The 20,288-nt window shown below is 55.2% G+C and overlaps 1 protein-coding gene across 2 annotated transcripts in view; it reads left to right on the top strand.

Moving 5' to 3' along the window:
- The window catches only part of DKK3 (dickkopf WNT signaling pathway inhibitor 3), a 43,885-nt gene extending 24,561 nt beyond the window's left edge, over positions 1 to 19,324 (top strand). For both annotated transcript variants that reach the window (XM_032427021.1, XM_032427022.1), the window contains exons 5-8: positions 14,222 to 14,314; positions 15,503 to 15,647; positions 16,622 to 16,778; positions 17,741 to 19,324. In XM_032427021.1, the coding sequence (XP_032282912.1) occupies positions 14,222 to 14,314; positions 15,503 to 15,647; positions 16,622 to 16,778; positions 17,741 to 17,960 (615 nt within the window). In that variant the 3' untranslated portion in view covers positions 17,961 to 19,324. The remainder of the gene's footprint in view (positions 1 to 14,221; positions 14,315 to 15,502; positions 15,648 to 16,621; positions 16,779 to 17,740) is intronic.
- The last annotated feature ends 964 nt before the right edge of the window (positions 19,325 to 20,288 follow it).

Consider the following 20,288-nt stretch of genomic DNA (forward strand, 5'->3'; position numbering starts at 1 on the left):
TGACCTGAGCTGAAGGCAGATGCCCAACTGACTGAGCCACCCAGGCACCCCCCCACCCGTTTTGAAAAAGGCCAGTGCCCACACTGGGGCCTCTGAGTCATTTGGATTTAGATGTGGCCTTACAGGAAGAGGGGTTGTTGAAGGGGATCCCTCTGTTGCATTTTCCGAGTGGAATCCCCACCATTGTAGATGGGACTTGACACCCCTCCCCCAGAGTAATGCCAGCCTCCATCCAGGTGGCTTGAATCCTAAAGACCATGAAGACCCATTCGCAGGACCCTGAAGTTTGAACAAATCCTGGTCGGCAGCATTGTGGGGGCTCTTGAAAATGCAGGGATTGGGGTCCATCTCAGAGGGAGGGGTGTGCAGGTGCTCCCAGGTCACTGTTGTCACCCGTGTGGCCAGATGGGAAGGCAGCCTGCAGACTCCTGCTGCTCAGGACTCCGGCAGAGGTCAGCCTCCCTCCGGGAAGGCTGGAGGCCTTGGTCGCCGCTCGCCGGGTGAACTGCCTCCTGAGGTACCTCCTGACGTCCGTCTCCCTCTGAGGCCTGTTTCACTGATGGCTCAGCTCGCGGATATAGAAAAGAGGTCCAGCTGGCGAACTTCAGTATGTCAGGAAGATCACCGTGCTGTAGTTTCCCAGAGAAGACCTCACCTGCCCCACTGAAGACTCCAGCCCCACACCTTTGGGATGGACAAGAAGAGAAGAAAGCTGGGCTAGTCTTCACCACCCCACGGTTCTCTCCAGTGCATGGGCCTAGGGGCCGAGTCTCAGAACACCAGACTCTGAGAAACTAGATCTTGTCTAGGTACCATCTCCAAGGGCTAAGAGTAAAAAGGGACATGACACATTTAGTATTTTCCTCCCAAGGCAAAGGAAAATCATTATGAAGAGATTGGGCTGGGCTGAGTCAGCTCACTGACTCATATGAAAAGAGTAAACAAGATACCAACTGAGTAAATACTGTGAAACTCTATCCATCCCCGATGACGGAGGAAGAGTTGTGCACGTAACCGAGATGTCCCTGAGCAGTAGGAACACTCTCAGAACCGAGTCAGCTGTAATTACTGAAAAGCATAGCAGATCCCTGCACCCTGCCCTGAAACCTGCCCTAGGCCTACTCTTCATTTCCTGCGTTGTTCTTCCCCTCGAACGAGTGAAGGGGTCACACAACCGATCACATGAACAATACAGGGTTAGTGAGCGCAGGTACCTGATGGGAATGTGGCTAAGTTTAAACCTATTAATTGCTTTGTGGGAAGCAAGGTGATTTCATTAGGGGCTGTATAAGATTTCTGAGGGTGAGGACACACAGTGACGGCTACCCCACAAGGCCCCGACTGGATCCCGCCCTGGGCATGTGGAGCATCGTCCTGCTCTGCAACCCGATGCTCTGGCTGTGGTCCCCTCTCGTCACACAAGTGTAAAGGCCCAAGACACTGCTGCCCAGGCAACAACTCTGCTGTCCTCCCAGGCTGAACGCTATCTGTCGGGGGCAGAGGCCAGCACCAAGGGGAGCTCCCATTCTGGTTGCGTGTGTCACAAAAAGTGGCTGAGGACTAGAGGCACGAGGAGGCCGCCCGGGAGCCAGACAGCTGCATCAGTTCAGAACTAGAAAAGGAGGAAGAGGAAGGTGATGGAGGTTTGCCTGAGGGAGCTGAGTTTGTTCAAGAGAGGCCAGGAGGGGTAAAGCAGCTGCAGCCCTTCAGACCAGTGGCGAAAAGCTTGTGAGAAACAGGAACCATGACCCCATAGGCATTCCTGTCATGGCTTCCTGGAGCCATCTCCCAGGAGACCTACCTGGGATATCCCCGATCCATCTTCCCCCAGGAGGGCTGGCACAATTCTGTATCTCCTTCCAGGGCCCTGACACATCATAGTTCAAGGAGCGCTCTTGGCTCCTCAGACACAGCACGGCTCTGGAGGACCCACCATCACCGCCCAGACGTTCCTTCTGACACGCACCATTCATTGTCCAGAACATTTGTTTTAAAAGACAAAAAGCATAAAGACCCTCACCATGGACCTCTCTTCCAGCACCAGGGGGTCATGACTAGGATTGGGGGGTGGCCTCTTCCTCGGAGACTGATCAGGACCACAGGGACACCCCCAGCAGCCAACCCCAGAGACTCAACATCAACACGGATTGGTATTTTATGAAAAATCACTTGAATTCCTAGAAATGCTAGCTCTGCTGGACTTTTAAACGGTGAGTGGAGTCATCCGGCCAAGGAAAATGGCATCAAACCTGCTTGGCCTGGAGGGCAGCCAACGGCCACAGAGGCTGTAGAGTGGCCGAGGCCAGAGAGGGCCAAAGTGGAGATGAAAGAGCCATACCATCAGCCACCAAGCTCTACGGCGAGGAAGTAGAGGGATGTGGAATTGGCCGCCTCGCTCTGAATGGCGGCTTGAGATGGTTAAGCGCCCACAACCGGCCGTGCTTCTTTGTGGTCTGCCCCCCTACAACCTGAATCTTGGCTTTTGCACGGTGGGTCTTGACAAGTCTTATAAACCTCCATTGGTCCTTTGAGGCCAAATGCCTTCCTCTCTTGACCTGACTTTTACTGGGGTGGATACGGAGGGCTAGGGCCACCAAGGACACTTGCTGTGCTAGCTGTCAGGGGGAGAGTCAGGGAGGGCTTCATTGAGGAGGAGACATTCGTGCTGCTCCTTAAAGATGAATGAGTGAGGGCATTCTAGAAGTAGGGACTAAGATTGGATCTTAGGGGGGTGGTGAGGAACCCCAACAGGAAAGCAAGTTGGGAACTGACCTCATAGGCTGACCTGAACTTACAGGCTCTGTACGCCATGCAGAGTTTGGACCTAGATCATGGTTGGCAGGGAAGGTGGAAAGAGAGTGAGTTGCAAGGTAGAGTGTCCTCAGGGTAACTGAGGGGGACTCAAATCATTCGTGAATTTGCTAGAATCCAGTTCACCTGAGCCCTGTAAATCCAGAGACTGGGCATTCTTGGCCCTCTTGCCAACTATATCCAGACCTCACTGATGCGTAAACCAAAAATCGAGGTTATTAATTTGCAAGAGTGAGGAGCACCTCTTTCCAGTGACAGAAATGTTGAGACCCCATCCAGGACACCCCCTATCTGGTGCTAAGGTCCTGGGGAGCCAGGTTGGTGGTCTGAAGCTTGCTGGGGAAGAATGCAAACCACAGGAGGTGGATATTGTGTAGGGCAATTCATGGGTTCTAGGCTTTGCCTGCTGCAGCCGGAGTAGGGAGCTCCCCACTGCCTGAAGCCCAGGTCACTGGGGGACACGCCTGTTTTCTGACTCACTCCCCGCTTGTCACATTATTTTATTATGCTTGTGTCACGGATGCCGTCTGGCCGTTCCCGGGCCTGGAGGGCCTTCTGTCTCCTCCGTTAGGTGTTGATTGGATTAGTCTGACCTCAGCTTTCTCCAGGGCCCCGCGACTGGAGCAGCTTTCAGAACAACTATGATTAGGGACGTGCGTCATCAAGGTCTGTGTCTTAGGAAGACAATTTAGGCTGCCACAGGAGCCTGGCAGAGAGGCTGGTGACCAGCCTCTTTGCTACCCCAGTGGTGCCAAGAGTGAGGTGTGACCTCAGCGGGTCGGGGGGTGCGGCTGGTTCTCTGGAGAACCCACCATCACCACCCAGACGTTCCTTCTGACATCTGGCATTCATTGCCCAGAACAAGACAGAAAGCATAAAGACCCTCGCCATGGACCTCTCTTCCAGCACAGGGGGTCAAGACTAGGATTGGGGGGTGGCCTAGAAATGCTAGCTCTGCTGGTGCTAAGGTCCTGGGAGTCTGAGAGGGAGCCCCTCTCTCCCAATGTCCAGGCACTCGCAGGAGCAGGGCAAGCATAGAGACCTCTCGGGGCAGGAGCCTCAAGGAGCGAGGCCGGCTTTGTTTCTCCCCGGCATTCAGCCTCTCCTCCTGGGATCCGGTCCGGATTCAGTTCCTGGGAACCTGGCAAGCCCCTGGCTCTCTGCCCGTTACTGGCAGCATTAGAGTCCCCAGTGGGACCTCAGCCTGGCCCGAGGGGGCCGCGTGCCGGGGCTGCAGCCACCACGGGCCTGAACAGAAATAGCAGTCCTAAGAGAGGTAGCTCCCGAGAGGCCCCGCTCAGCCCGGCCTCCACTTCCCGGACCTGGGGGCCATGGGGCCCCCTCGGGGTGGAACGCACAAGGAGAGGTGGGCCGTACTCCCCCGTGGATGGGAGAAGACTGAGCAGCCAGGGAAGCTGAGGTTCACGTGCATGATTTGTGCCTTTCCTGATACTGGGGATTCTGTCCCTCTTCTGTTGCTGCTCTTCTTACCCCTCTGGGAAATGCTCGTGGGCAGAGGGCAGGGCCAGCTGGGAAGGCCAAGGCCCCACAGGAAGGCCCCGGGCAGGTTTCTGGATCGTGGCTCCCACTGGCCATCTGACCTTGCAAGGAGCCAGCAGGTCTGTGTTCATAGCCCGGCTCTGTTGCTCACGAACCGTGTGACTTGGGGCAAGTTACTTGAGTTTTCTGTTCTTCTGTTTCCTCGTCTATGAAATAGAAAGGAGTAATAATAGTGCCTCTCTCGATGGACTGTTGTGAAGATTACAGAAATTAGTGCTTAGGTGTAGCACAGCTCTGGCAGGCAGGGAACGGAACATAGCTTTGACGGTTTGGATTGTTTTGTTATTATAATCACTCTCATCCTAGGGAATCCAGAGGCCTTTCCTCCCAGTAAGAAGCTGTGCCTGCACACGGGGCCCCTCCGGGTGGTGTTCTGCTCCCAGCCGAGGGCCCAGAGTCCAGAGTGGGCTCCCTGGGGTCCTTGTTGGCTTGTCCTCATGGGTATCTCTGTGGTCACTGGTCCTTCCTCTTCAACCTCCTCCTGCCCAAGGCCACTCTCGCTCTCTGTCTTCCAAGAAACACTCCTGTTGAATCTTGCTGATAGGTTTGGCAGATAAAACACAAGATGCCTTGTATCATACTAAACTAATTTTTAATATAAGTCTGTCCCATGCACTATTTGGGCCATACTCTACTAAAATATTACTCATTTATCTGAAATTCAAATTTCACTGGGCATCCTGTATTTTTAGTTGCTAACTGCAGCAGTCCTGCTGTGAGGCCCCAAAACTCAGGGGTCTCATGCAAGTCCGAACAAGGAGTCAGTGTGGAGGGCAGGGGTCAGGACTGGGTCCTTTCTTCATGCTGGGAGCCTGGAGATGCTCTGATACTGGGTGTTGACATTGTTGGTGCTCTGGGCCCCACGTTCCTGGCAGGCTCCTGATGACTGGAGCAGCACGTGTCTTGTGCAGACGGCGCGCTGTGTCCTAGGTGTGTTTGGCAAAGGTCAGACCCAGGCCAGGCCCAGTGGTTCCACTCCATTATCTGCGGGGGAAATGGGGGGTGCAGGCTGTGTAGACCCCAAGACCCCAGAAACGGTGGGGGCTGGAAAGGGCTCCCTGCACTGTTTTTAACAGAGGTGGGGCAACAGTGCTTATTCGGTTAGGGAGGACCAGGCACATGGGGAAATTTCCTTTGGAATTAAATACAGGCATGACTTTGACAGGGGAAACCTCACTCAGGCCTAAAGAATGTGTTGGAAAGTTCTGAGCGTGGGGTTGGCTGGCTTTTTAGGCTGGCAGCAGGACAGGATCCCTGGAGGAGGAAATAGGCTTTTGTCTGGAACACCCCGTCTCCAGCCCTGAAGACATTCGGTGGTGTGAAGGCTGGTGCAGGGAGGAGGCTGCCAGAGGCCCGGTCGGGGGGGTGGGGAAGGGACAGAGGGGGACAGGAGGAGAGCGAGAACTCCAGGACTATTTCCCAAAGGCTCCATGGCACCAAAGCGCCAGGAGTGGGTGTTCTCCATACCTGGTGTGCCAGCCCAGCTGGGGAGGCACACTCCTCTTCCCTGGCCTGGGTGACCTGGGGAAGGAAGAATTGGCGGGAAGGGACGCAGGGGACCCAAGCTGCTGCAGACATTGGAACTTCAGGATAAGAATAGCTGGCATCAGCTCCTGGCTCCTGCTTGGGTTTTTCCATAGGGCAAGCTCTGCTTCGTGGTCGGGCCAGAACTCCTGGTGAGGTTTGGGGCCCCCACCTGTCCTGAGCTGGCTGAAAGTTTCCAGTGCAGGATCCAGGAGAGGTGGGGGGGAGTGCCCTGCCGTGTTCGAGACAAATGTGCATTTTACACATTCCTGCGACTGGCCTGGTTTTAAGGTCAAACGAAGGCTGAGGAAGGGGAAAAGCTGACTTGGAAATCCCTTGGAATGAAAGGGAAGCTTCCTGCAGCTTTCTCTCAGCACCTCTCTCCAGCCTCAGGGACCTGCCCTCCTGCAGAAGCAGCACCCGGGCCCCCAGCAGGCCTGCACCCCGGGGTCTGACCTGTCTGTGCAGAGCACTAGATTGGGCTTAGCCCTGGCCTTGCCACTTCCTGCCCATGACCTTGATGAGTGATTTCATCTCATTGCCTTGGTTTCCTTGTCTAGAAAATGGGGCTCCTCTCGTTCGGTTCGGAAGACAGCGAGGATAGATCGTGGATGCCAAGGTGCCTAGCGCCCACGGGCGATTCTGTTGTTTTTCCTCGCACTCCTGCTATCCTCCTTGGTCAGATGGCAAGTCCTGGGCTTCCTTGAGGTTTTGCGTGACTGTCCTGCTCCCTCCTTCCGCCAGAGCAGAGGGCTCCAGGGTGAAGCAGGAGGCGGTCTTGGGGGGATGGGTGAGGAACCCTGGCTTGACCTGATATTCTGGGCCTTTTCAGTAGAAAAGGTATTCCATTAATAGGACGAAATCAGTCGTTAAGCGTCTGCCTTTGGCTCAGGTCATGATCCCGGGGTCCTGGGATCGAGCCCCACATCGTGGTTCCCTGCTCAGCGGGGACCCTGCTTCTCCCTCTCCCTGCCCCTCCCCCTGCTTGTGCGCGCGCTCTCTGACAAATAAATAAATAAAATCCTTAAAGAAACATAGGATGAAATCCACTGGCACAAGCATAAGCTCAGAAGGTTGTTCAAGCCTTTCCATGGGCACGTTGAAGCTCTTGCAGTGAGGTGAGCACCAGATTGAGGTGCACCCTGGGGGTTAAGTCCTGGGGGCCAGGTGCTGTTCTAAACACAGGTACCTATCATCCCATCTAATCTGTGCAACAACCACAGGAGGTTCTCATTTTACAGATAAGGAAACTGAGGCAGAGAGAGGCTCAGTCATTTGCCCAAGATCACCCAGCTTGTAAGTGAACCCATATTCAAGCCCAGGCATGTGCCCCAAACCTGTGTCTGCCCCTCATGCTTCTCCAGGTTCTCTTGGCGCCAGGGGCCCGTGAGGGGCTGGAGGAAACAGGAGTAAGCCAGCAGTATGGGGAGTGCGGGGACACGGCTGCAGAGGGTGGTGTGGGGGCAGGCACCTCACTGGGGACGGCTCTCCTGGGTGCCCAGGACCTTCTGCGCTGGCAGCCCTCAGTCCTGCACAAGTCAGGACGACTGTTCCCCACAGTCCGCTCTTCTCTGTGGGAACATCTCTGCTCAGGAGGAGCAGGGGGTCAGAGTAGCCGCACATGCAGGAGGGACATGGTTTATCTCACAGACTACCGTCTGTCATCCTGGGAGCATTCGGGGGCAGGTCCACCCCATGCTCGGGGCCAGGAAACGACCGTCCACCCAAACCTCAATAACAAGAGAATTCGCCTGGGGTACCAGAGCCTAGAACTTTCTGGTTGATGGTGGGCTCAGCCAGGAAACCATGTTCTGGTCTCTGAGGTTCAACATCCTTCACAGTGTGCTAGTGCGTCCCCACTGGCCTCCGGTCTGTCACCTCAGGGAGAGGCTGATGCTCGGGAACGGGGGCTGAATGTGGTGGAAGATCCAAAACAGAGAAGATGTGGGCCGTCGCTTGCCGGGGGGCAGGGCCTGTAGTCGATTCCTGAGGTAACAAAGCCCCTCAGACTGGACGACTCGTGTGTATTCTCTTAACGGTTCTGGAGGCTGGGAGTCCGAAATCAAGGTGTCAGCAGGGTTGGTTGCTTCTGAGAGCCGTGAGGGAAGGACACGTCCAGGCCTCTCTCCTCGGCTTGTAGGTGGCTGTCTTCGCTCTGTCTTCACATCGTCCTTCCTCCATGTGGGCCTGTGTCCAAATTTCCCTTTTACAAGGATACCACGTCCACCCTAATAACCTCATCTTCAATAATTCATCTAAAACAATCCTGTATCCAATAGGGTCACTGAGGTACTGGGGGTTAGGACTTCAACCTATGAATTTTGAGGCATATAATTCACCCCACACTGGGCATTTGGAGGCAGCAGGTGTGGTGGGAAGAGCGAGCGTTGGCTTGGGGGGACGGTGGTCTGAGGGACTTGGGTTTACGTCTTAGCTTCTCAGACTCCCTCAATGGCCTTGGGCTCTGAGCCTCAGTTTCCTTCTCTGCGGAGTAGAGACTGAGAAGCAGTTCATCTGTTCATTCCTCCTTTATCCTTCTAGTGAATGGCAGCTGTGCACCAAGCGCATGCTGGGGGATACGTAGTGGGCGCTGACCTCACAGGGCGCTGTGAGGACCAGGGAACCCACGAGAGCTCAAGCAAGTGCAGACACCCAGTAGGTGCTCTCTGGGCATCCACTGCTGCCCTCTCCCCTCCAGCTGCAGTGGGCAAAGCTCTGAGGGCGAGCGGGTTTTGGTTGGTGGAGGCCCTCTGGGCCTCCATTCCATGTGTTCTGTCCAGAGCCTTGGGCTTGAGTGGACACTGTGGATGGCCCTGGTCTAGGAGGCGTCCACCCAGGTGGCCTCCTCCCTGGGGCCTCACAAGAACGAGACAGTCCGGCGTCCCCAGGGAGTGTGGGCAATGCCCCTGGCCGGCATGAGAAAGCCTAGTGTGGCAGCACAAGGGCCACAGAGAAGCCGTGAGCCGCTCGCCCCACATGGATGCTAAGGAAAGCCTGACAGGGCTCATGTGCTGTTTTCTCCCCACTACCCTGGGCTCCTGCCTCCTCTGATAAACTCTGAACTGGAAAATCAAAGATGCAGAACAGCACCATTGCCATTTTCCACTATTTCATGATAGCGTCGAAGCACCAGGGCTATCTCCAGGCCCAGCATCCTGCCAAATCTCCAGCCCCAACTCACACAGCCTCTGCACGGAGCCCTGCGGGGCCTCTGGCCAGAGCTTTCTAAATATAGCTCCTTCCTCCTCCAGACAGCAAAGGCCAGATCCTCTGAAAGGCTTCCGTCCTGATGGCTAGGCTCTAGGCTGTTAGGCAGACCTCCCCAGCAGGATGGGGAGAGGAGCAGCACGGACAGGGGGTGGCCAGGACTGGGGAGGAGGCCTGAAGCCGGGTCGGAAGGGACACTGAGGCCCCGATGCCCAGGGGCCATGGCCTTGGCCCTGTGTTCCTGCTTTCTGTCCCTGGGGATGTGTGGGGTCTGGGGCCCTGTCCCAGGCAGGCTCTGCTAAGCTGTGACCGAGGGACAGGAGACTAGGCAGTGCTGAAGGAAGAGAAAAACGATGATCTCAGGAAATGGAAAGAGCCTGCCTTCAGGGTTCAACTCCCGACTCCACCTCTAAGCCGGGTGAGGGCAGATCCTTCACGGCACACCTCAGTTCCCCGTCTGGGAGGTGGGGGTGAAAGACCCTGTGGAGGGGATCAGCGAGAACATGTGCCCAGTGGCAGCCGTGCCAAGGCTGCGTCAGGACGCCATGGGTTGTTGTGTGGCTCTGCAGGACGGGCACTCAGCCTGGCATCTCCTCCCAGGTGACCCCTACAGTCTGCACCGGGCTGTGTCTTTAATTTTGCCTTGGTGTAGCATGGGGTCCTCTTCTAGTCCTCATGGCCTCAGAAGTACCCCAGCACAGAGCCTCCACGACCCTTTAGATAGGGAAGCAGCCATCCTGTGCCCAGCGGGGTGCTGAGGCCCATTGAAAACATCAGCCCAAATGGGAGCAGGTAAGAAAAGCTGGAACTACTGAATAGAATAAAATCTTGGATTTCTCAGCACCAGGCCTGGCTCTGCGTGGGAGGCACCAACCCATGTCCCCCCAGCCCCCACCTACTCCGTTCTGTTTACAGTGGGAGGACTTGCCCTGCCCCCCAGGTCTCTAACGCCAGGAAGGGTGGGACCTTGTCTCCTGCAATTAAGGTGTTCAGAGGAGACCCCAAACTAACGAGCTTATCATATGGAAAGCCTGGTCGTCTGACAAGGAGAGGCCACTCTGCTCCAGGAACTTTACTCCTATTGTGTGTACGGGCCACAGCCCATTGATCTGACACCCTCTGGATCGAGATAAGTCAGGACTAGATGTGAAATCCCCAAGTGTTGCCAGGGATAGAGACAGAGAGCTGCTGGTGGAGACGTCAGCCCCTGTTTAGACTACCCTTCTGCTGACAAGCTGGTCCCCTGGCAGGGGTCCTCCGTGGGGTAAGGCTTTCTGGTGCTATGGCCACCGTTCACAGGGCACTAACTCAATAGCCCTGTGAAGGCGGTCCTGTTATCACCCTCTTTTTTTTTTTTTTTAAGAGAGAAGGCGTGAGCCGGGGTGGGAAGGGGATGGGCAGAGAGAGAAGGAGAGAATCTTAAGCAGGCTCCACGCTAGGCTCGACCCAGGGCTCGATCTCCCGTCCCTGAGATCATGACCTGAGCCAAAATCAAGAGTTGGATGCTTAACCGACAAAGCCACCCAGGCGTCCCCCACCCTCATTTTCAAAAGAGGTTGAATCAATATATCCGAAGGTCACACAGCTATTAAGTGACAAAACCAGGATTCAAAGTTTATGCTCTTTTGGCCTCTGTGGTTTCTTCACAGCTTGGAGTTCCAGGTTTTCCAGTGATGACAGGTCTTAAAGAACATTTCTAGGGGCTCCCGAGCGCACATATCTACAACAAACAGGCTGGCCAATGATCAGGACAAGAGCCCCGGGCTTTCTCCAGGGGAAGTCATGCTGAGCTGACGTTCCAGAGCTCTAGTAGCTAGCAAAAACATGTCAGCGGAGGAAACCTAGCGTTTTAGCGTATCGAGACTTTTCAAAGGTGTTTGGCAAGGTTCCATGCCAAAAATGTTCTCGTACCTAGAAGAAACTGAATTGCTTCGCTGGGGCTTTGCAGGGAATGTTTTGTCATGAGGGGAAGGAAGATATTCCGAAGGACGCATGTGCACCCCTCGTGGTGGAGAATGGGAAATAGCAGTGCCTCGCAGGGATTGATGCTTGTGGGGTCTTAGGGCCTATTTTTTAAAATTTAAGATCTGGAAAAGGAAGCATATAGTGAAAATGCCAAGTCTATAGGATTCTTGGGAAATGAGAAGCCAAATTAATGGAAGGTGTAGGTTTTTTGCTTTGGTTCCCAAAAACTTGCTAATGATCAGCATTTTGTTGGCCTGATTGTCACAGTGCTGTACAAGTGGTTTCATCCATCCCACACCGAACTCTCGTGCGCCCCCTAGACGCCAGGCACCGTGCGGGGCGCAGACGCGGATCACACATAGTTACCCTGCTTTACACAAGTGGGATTCAATGGGTCTTTCACTTGCTCAATTTACTTACTGAGGTATTGTGAACAGTACAGTGCAAAGAACTACCTCATTCTTTTTCATGTCTGCCCAGTGGCATTTCCCTGGGAAGTGACCACATATCTATTTCATCCGTTCCCTCTTGTTGGGCCTTTGCACTATTTCTGGATTACAATATAGCAACAGTATAGCCTTAAACATCCCTGTACCCCGATATTTGCCCATCTGGACAATGTGTTTCTGAGGATAGTCACCTGGAAGGGAAATTACAGGGTCAGAGGAGATACACATTTAAGTTTTTTTTGTGAATACTGATGAATTGCCTGCAAAACACATCTCATTCAATTTTAATTACCCCCAAAGCATCTGGCAATGCCTATTTCCTCAAATCCCTACCAATATTGGATATTATATTCATTTCCTATTGCTGCTGTAACAACCTACCATAAATTTGGTGGGTTTAAAACAACACAAATTTGTCATCTTACAGTTCCGGAGGTCAGAAGTCTGACATGAGTCTCACCAGGCTGAAATCTGAAATCACAGTGTCAGCAGGACTGCGATCATTCTAGAGGCTCTAGGAGAGATTGTTCTTAGCCCGTGGTCCCCTCCCGTCTTCAAAACCGGCAAAGTCTGGGGGCACCTGGGTGGCTTCGTCGGTTGAGCCTCTGACTCTTGGTTTTGGCTCCGGTCATGATTTCAGGGTCGTGAGATCGAGCCCCATGTCAGGCTCTGCGCTGTGGGGAGTCTGCTTGAGATTCTCTCTCTCTCCCCCCCTCCTCTCCCCCCACTCATGCGCATGCTCTCTCTCTCTCTCTCTCTTTCAAATCTTAAAAACTCAGCGAAGTCTGGAGTCTCTCTCACCTGGTGTTACTCTGACACTCTTCTGCCCCCCCTCCCATTTTCCGAGCCCCTTACAATTACCTTGGGCTCACCTGGATAATTAGGATTCTCTCCTTATCAGGTCAGCTGACTAGCATCCTGAATTCCACCTGTGACCTAAATTTCCCCTTACCTTGTAGCCTGACGCGTGCACAGGTTCCAGGGAGTCGAATGTGGACCTTTTGGGAGCGGGGCATTTCTCTGCCTACTGCAGATACTATCAGCCTTTTTAGTGGTGTCCACTCTAAGTGAAAACATGGTATCCTGCTCTTCTAAGTTGCATTTTGTCAGTTATTTGTGAGGTTAAACATCTTTTTCTATGTGAGGAGGCGGAATGGTTTCTATTATCGTAAGTTGTCTGTTCGCGTCTTTTGTCTCCTTTTCTATTGAATTGCCTTTTTTTTGTTGTTGTTGGTTTCAATTGAGTTATAAATTTTTGAGAGCAAGGACTTTTTTTTTTTTTTTTAAGATTTTATGTATTTATTTGACAGAGAGACACAGCGAGAGAGGGAACACAAGCAGGGGGAGTGGGAGAGGGAGAAGCAGGCTTCCTGCCGAGCAGGGACCCCGATGCGGGGCTCGATCCCAGGACGCTGTGATCACGACCTGAGCCGAAGGCAGATGCTTAATGGCTGAGCCACCCAGGCGCCCCGAGGGCAAGGACTTTTTCACATTCATGTTTACATCTAAGTGCCTACAGATAGGGCCCGATTCAGAGAAGCTCCGCAGAGCCCGTTGGCCCTCCCTCCATCACTCCCACCCCATTCTCTTGCTCTTCTGCTTTGGAAGGAGTGTCTGGACCTGGACGCTTCCAGCAGAACTGGCCGAGTTGAGTGTGTCTAGAGGGCGTGATGGTCTGGTGGCTTACTTCCTGCACCGTGGACTTCTCAAGCCATGATGGGCTCTGGGGTCAAACAGCCTGAGGGCGCAGCCCTCCGCCCCGGCCTGGCCCTTCCGGCAGGCATGCTGGCGTTTTCGGGTTGCCCGTATGGGAAGAGGACAAGCATTGACCCTTCCTTTTGCGAGGAAGGGCCCCTCTCGCCGAGCTGCCCCACCTTGCCATGCTGAGGCCCTGACAAGACCCACCACCGATGACCCGGCGTGGTGCAGCCCCCGGGGGGGGCTCGACACCCCCAATCTGCCTCGTGACTCCGACAGGCAGCAGGGAGAGATTACTTTCCCCTGTCGCTGACCTAGAAATGGAGGCTCAGAGAGGCTCCCCAACATGGTATGGCTAGTTTGGGGTACGGGCACTCTTCCCAACACCGGCCCTCTCCGTGGCCTCCCTCTCTCCCCCATTTCTCCAGCCCCACGGGCTGGCAGCCCCGAGAAAGCACCTGGGCCGCAGCGCCCATGGCAGCCACACCCCTCCGCCCTTGGGAAGCTAGCAGCTGCCTTGGCCTGCCGGACCCGGACCTGGACCCAGGACTCTGAGGAGGGGGCCACACGGAGCCCTCTGCAACCCTTTCCTTCCTGGTCAACAGCCTGGGCTCCGCCTCCTCCTGTGCCACCGCCCTGGGGCTGGAACTCATTACTCTTTTATTAAATCCATCTGCTCTGCTTGGAGACGGCCCCGTGTCTCGGCGCTCCCTGCCCTGGATATGTGGCGGGGGGCTGCACACAGATGCCATTGTGTGAACTGGGACGGCATCCTGGAGGGCAGACGCCCAGGCACGCTGTGGGGGCGAGGGCCCCGCCCGGCCTGGAGGGTGCGGACGCTGAGCCGCAGGAGCTAACTGGGCTCTGGAGGGAGGGGGGTCTGGAGCCCCTTCTGCAGCCCCCAGAGCCTGCGGGGCCTGGGATGCAGGGGGGCTTTGCCCTTGCAGGGCACCGCGGGCTCGCTGCCTGGCCTTCCACTGATGAAGCCGCTCCCTCCCTCTCCGCAGGAGTGCATCATCGACGAGGACTGTGGGCCCACCAGGTATTGCCAGTTTGCCAGCTTCGAGTACACCTGCCAGCCTTGCCGGGACCAGCAGACCGTGAGTGCGCCCAGAGGCCTCTGCGGCTGCAGCGTGGGGGCCATGGGGGCTGGGCTGGGTCCCAGAGAGGAGGACCTGGCGGGGAGGGCCGGCAGCCCCATGGTTCTCAGTTGGGCTTCCGGAAGCCTTCAGTGGGCTTAACCATGGCCATGCTGGGAAGAGCCTCTCCATGATGCCCAGCCGGGGGGCTGACTCCTGGAGGGACCAGGAAGCCATGTGCAGACCCGCCGCATGGTCCCTGGCTCCACTGCCTGCCTCATGGGTGACAGAGGGAGAGAGGGAAGACAGAGCCCCACACCTGCCCCTTCCCCTGGGGCAGACCCGTCCCCAGGCTGTAACACTACTGCAGCCCCACCCCCACCCTCCAGATCTTTCTCCCGATCCGCCCAGAGAAGGCAGAAGGAGGCCAGGAGGGAGGCAGAGTGCGGCTCCGGTAGACATTTCACAGAGAAGCACGAAGCCCGGGAAGCGGAAACTCCCTCCACCCCACAGCTGTTTTGGACAAAGCCATATGGGCTCATTGGCTTCTCTTGTCCTTTTTCATGATTAAGACAGTAACACAGCACGATGACAAGTGTGGGAAATGGAGGGCTTCTTACTCCCCTGTCGGTGCCGTCCGTGGTCAGGCAACTGCAGGTGTCCCTCGCGCCTGCCGTGTCTGAGCCCGACCGCGGGCTCCCAGGCTGTTGTGCCCACTCCCAGCGGCGGCACCCACGGGCCCTCCCCATCCACCAGGCCTCCGGGTTGGGCCTTGAGTTAGCTCTCAGAATCCGGCTGCTGCCTGCCTCTGTGGGCCAGAAGCCACCTTCCGTCCTGACTACGGAGCTAATAGAAAGGAGCCAAGGCACAAGCCTGTGGGGGAAACTGCGGGACACACTGCGTCCTTTGCAAAATCTCAAGTTGCCTAGGAAGACCCAGTTACAGGAAGGACTCCCCTCAGGTGCCACTTTCCCAGTGTCCCGCCCCTCACATCTTCCATCTCTGCCCCCTGCCTTCCACTGAAAGCCCCATAAACTAAGACCTCGGCAGTTGCCCCCCACACCCCACTTGCCCCCCTTGCCCAGGGTGATGAGAGCATGTGCTTAACACACCTGTGGCATCTTCAGGCTTTCAGGGCTAGGAGCCCAGCAGGCTGGGTTCTCTCAAGTGCGTAAGCCGGCATGCTTGCGTTTGCCCACCTCTCTGCAGCTCTGTACCCGGGACAGCGAGTGCTGTGGAGACCAGCTGTGCGTCTGGGGTCACTGCACCAAAACAGCCTCCAAAGGCGGCAACGGGACCATCTGTGACAAGCAGAGGGACTGTCAGCCTGGGCTGTGCTGTGCCTTCCAGAGAGGTGGGTGGGCTCTGCGCTGAGTACGGGGCAAGCCCTGTCCCACGCTCCACCACACGAGGCTTCCTGGGGCCCCATCCATGCCAGACACACCTCTTCAGGGTCCCACCGCCTGGGCAGGCCCCCAGATGCTCACTCAGGGTGTGACCCAGCCCCACAACCTCTGCCTGAGGCAGGCCCCCGCCTGGAGTGGACCACCATCTCTCTTGCTCTCTCTCTGTCCCCTGTTGACACCTAGAAAAGTTAAATTCCTTCAGGATGCATGAGCTCAGGGCAGGAGGAACACCCCCAGATGGGTGGGATTTGAACAACCCCTCTCCACCCTCCAGCTCATTTCCCAGGCCCCGAAGGTAGCACCTGGCTCCGTGCTCTTTCCTGAGGACAGCCCCCTTCTATTCCTATTCCATTCTCACTGCCCCTCCCGGGTGAGGTTGCTCAGGCACTCCCCCTCCTGCCGGGTTTCTGAAAATCTCCCCCTTAGCTGCCTCCCCACCTCAGCCTCTGCAGCCCCCAGTCCACCTGCTCCCTGCTGTCCCAGCCATTTTCCCCAGGTCAGCTCTCGCAGCGTGGGTGCTCTGTTCTGGCTCCTCAGTCTGCCTTTCAAGGCCTCGGCCAGCTGCAGCTTCTCTGTCCGCCTTCTCTCTCCAGGGCTCCCAGCCTTTCCCACCACGCCCAACCCCAGGCCTTTATTGGCGCTGTGTCCCAGCCTTGAGTGCCTTTCTTAGACTCTTGATTTCTCCAGACTTTTGGCTTCAAAACCCAGCATAAGCCCTCGTCTCCACGTAGTCCTCCCTAAGTGCTCCAGCCCTCCTGAGCCCATCCTGCCCTTGTTTCTTCTCATCCCACCTCTTCAGTTTTAATCTCCACTTTGCGGTTGAGGGGGGAAGGTCAGGGCTGTCCCCCATTTCTCTGCTCCCTTCCGTGGTGCCCCCCTGCTCGATGCTGGGCACGCAGGGATGACTGTCCACTGGCCCCAGGTCTGCTGTTTCCTGTGTGCACACCCCTGCCCGTGGAGGGTGAGCTGTGCCATGACCCCGCCAGCCGGCTTCTGGACCTCATCACCTGGGAGTTAGAGTCTGACGGAGCTTTGGACCGATGCCCGTGTGCCAGTGGCCTTCTCTGCCAGCCCCACAGGTGAGGCCCCGCCTGCCCTCCCTATCAGAGGTCGAGAGCAGATGAGGTGCCACCCAGTGGAATCTCAGGAGCAGAGGGGTGATGTGTTTAGGGTAGTTTAGGGTAGGTTTAAGTGGAGGTGTCCTTGGATCATCCAGAGGCCGAGTCTCACAGCAGTCAGTGACTGTCGGTCTGGGGCTCAGGAGAAGGTGTGGCTGGGGGTACGGATTTGGAGCTCGTCTGCATGGTGGTTGAAGCCTCATGAGGAGGTGATCCAGGGAGAGGGTGTGGAGGCAGAAGAGCTGGGAGCTGAGGCGGGAACCCAGGCCCTTCACAGTGAGGGACAGACCGAGGAAGAGCCGGCAGAGGTGACTGAGAAGGCACAGAAGTAGAAGGGAAACTGGGAGAGAGGGCCCCCAAATTGGGCTCTGCTAATAGTGTCCTAAGCTGCTGAGAGACCATGAAGCATCTGAGGTGTGGCCTCCCTGCAGTTACTACTCACCTTCCTCGCTGCCCAGCAGAATCCAGGGTGGCTGGGCAGACACAGAGGACTCCCCGGCCCCGCCTCACGAGGCCCGGGGCTGCCCACAGGTGCAGCTGATGTGACAGTCAGGGGCTGCTGCCACGTGGAGGCCCAGATGGGCAGGCGGCTGAGAGGGGCCACACACTGCCATAAACTCTCAGGCCCCGCAGTGCTCAGGGCCTGCCCCAGAGAGTCTCACCGGAAGACAGACCTCCCCTGGAGGTGCGGGGCGGGGGGGTGCCCCTGGAAAAGTGACCATCCCTCAGCCATCTTTTTTAAGGTAGGATGTGGACGGGAAGGTAATACTCCGTTGAGGTGTTAGAGGAGGTGTGAGGGTGAGCTCAAAGCGAGGGGCCTTGTTTCGGGCGCGGGCCTCCCCCGTGTTGAGGGCCCTGCGTCACCCCTCCCCCACAGCGCAGGCCAGGGCCTTCGGCTGAGCCCAGCCCCGGTCTCTCCCCAGCCACAGCCTGGTGTACGTGTGCAAGCCGGCCTTCCCTGGGAGCCGAGCTGAAGACGGAGAGAGCCTGGGGCCCAGGGAGGCCCCCGACGAGTACGAGGATGGCAGCTTCATTGAAGAGGTGCGCCAGGAGCTGGAGAACCTGGAGAGGAGCCTGTCTGTGGAAATGGCACTCGGGGAGCCCGGTGCTGCCTCTGAGCTGCTGGAAGGAGAAGAGATTTAGACGGAGGCCTGTTCTGCGGGTAGACATGCGATAGAAATAGCTAATTTATTTCCCCAGCTGTGTCCTCTAGGTGTGGGCTTTTTTCCATGGCCTCTTCCCAGTACATTTTCCCTCTGGCTTAAAACAAAACGAGGTGCTGTGCATTTGTCCAGCTCCCACGGACTGTACACCATCCATCACAGTCCGGGCGCCTGGGTCAGGCGGTGGGGAGGGTGCGGGGAGTGTGTGGGAGGGTGCAGGGCTGCCGCGCTGGTCCAGATTACTGGCCACTTGGCCTCTCGTGGCTGGCACCTGGCATGTTTCCTTTTTTCTACATCACCTTGAGAATTGGAGGAGGGGAGGGGCCGGAAAAGGATGCAGATGTCCCCATGACGGGTTTTGGGGAAATGTGAACTCATACATATGGAGAACGGTGCCCTGCTTTGCAAATGTGAGCCTGGCGAAATGTAACAAATGAATTTTCCATGTACTTCTTCCCATGGGCACAGGCAAGCTGTGCCTTCCGCTGCCATGGGTGACGTGTTCCGCTCGCTCCGTGTCATGTGCATCCCTGTCCTGTCAGCAGTGTTCCTCAGCTCCTACGTCTGTCCGGGGGCAGCAGTTTCATACCCCTCACCACAGTCTGGCGAGGACAGTGGCGGTCTCCCCATCTGTCAGCATCTTGGAGTCTCAGAGACACCAAGTTGCTTGCCCGGGTCACACAGCGAGTGAAGACCAGTGCAGGATTGCTCCCAGGTGTGATTCCAAGCACATGCTTTCCCTACCCCTCCCTGCCAGCCCAGTGCCACCTAAAGTACCCTCTAAAAGGAGGCTGGATGGGAATTTTTCTTTTGAGGCATATCCAGAATTGAGGTCAGTCTAGTTCACTGTAAGATTAAACTTCTACTGTTAGACGTAGCATTCTCCCTAGTGTGGGGGTGGTCATCATCCCAGTGCAGAAGCAAATGGTATCAACACTCTCCCCCTATGGCAGGTGGTTATGTTAGCGACTTGGAAGGTGCTTGGTTGGTGCAGAATATATACGTCCACTTGCCAGAAACAGTACTTAAGTAATTGTAGGGCCAGGATTATAAATGAAATTTGCAAAATCACTTACCAGCAACTGCAGACCATTATCAACTACATGGAGAAAATCAAAGCAAGGCTTTATGAAATACGGCTGTAATATCCAAACTGAGAGCACTGGGCTGCATGTTATTCCGTAAGCGATATTTGCAGGTGCCATGGACTGTTTCCATCATGTATTCATCCAGAGTTATTAAATTTTAAAATTGCACATGACTGTATAAGCATGCTTTGAGTTTTAAATTATGTATAAACACCAATGTTGCATTTAAAAATCAAGCATAAATCACTTAAACTACTCCTTTGTAGTTCTTGGATGTCTTTTTTCCTTTTGACTTTGAATAAATAAAAAACACTTTGAGCCAGAAAAAATAAAATGGAAATGAACTGCCTTGTTAAAAAAAAAACCCGAAAAGACTTCCACATAGGCAAATTTTCCAGACAAGTGAAACACACCTGTTTTAGCACCAAAATATTTTAGAAATGCTAACCATTTTTGTCAGGGATTAGTCTTAAGAGTGGGAATACTTCACTGCCTTCTGAAAGAGTAAATGGAATGTATATGACTCTAAAAAAAAAGAAAAAAAGATTTGAGAGAGAGAGCAGGAGTTGGGGAAGGGCCAGAGAGAGAAAGAGAGAAGCAGACTCCCCCACTGAGCAGGGAGCCCGATGCGGGGCTGGAGCCTGATGCGGGGCTCGATCCCAAGCCCCTGGGATCATGACCTGAGCTGAAGGCAGATGCTTAACTGAGCCACCCAGGCGCCCCTGGCTCTTTTCTTTCTATTCAAATGTGGTTCCGATCGTAACACAGATCTTTAGGGACTGTAATTATAAAACTACTATATATTAAGGTCAGCTGGGTGGCAGGCGCCAGATTAGGCAGGCTACCTATATTACCTCATTTAATCTTCATTGAATCTAGGAGTATTTTCTTCATTTAACAGATGAAAAAAATGGAAGCTCAAAAATATTGGGTGATAGAGCTAAAAGTCAAACAAAAACAGTATCTAGTGTAGTCTGCTCAGGATATACTAATTAATTTTAAGATCAAATATAGAGCTGCTCTCTATTCAATGTCAAAGTCATCACGACCACTCTACGTCCTTATCACTCAACAGTTATTTACTGAGAGCTGCTCAGAACCAGGTGCTGTGATAGGCTCTGGGGGTGCCAAGTGGATCCAGAGAGGGCTCCTACCCTGAACGCATCACGGCCTCCCAAGGCATACACATTAAACCCAGCACCCACAAAGCAAAAGCAGTC

Source organism: Phoca vitulina, unplaced genomic scaffold (genome assembly GCF_004348235.1).
Source record: "Phoca vitulina isolate PV1807 unplaced genomic scaffold, GSC_HSeal_1.0 scaffold36, whole genome shotgun sequence".
Lineage (NCBI taxonomy): Eukaryota > Metazoa > Chordata > Mammalia > Carnivora > Phocidae > Phoca > Phoca vitulina.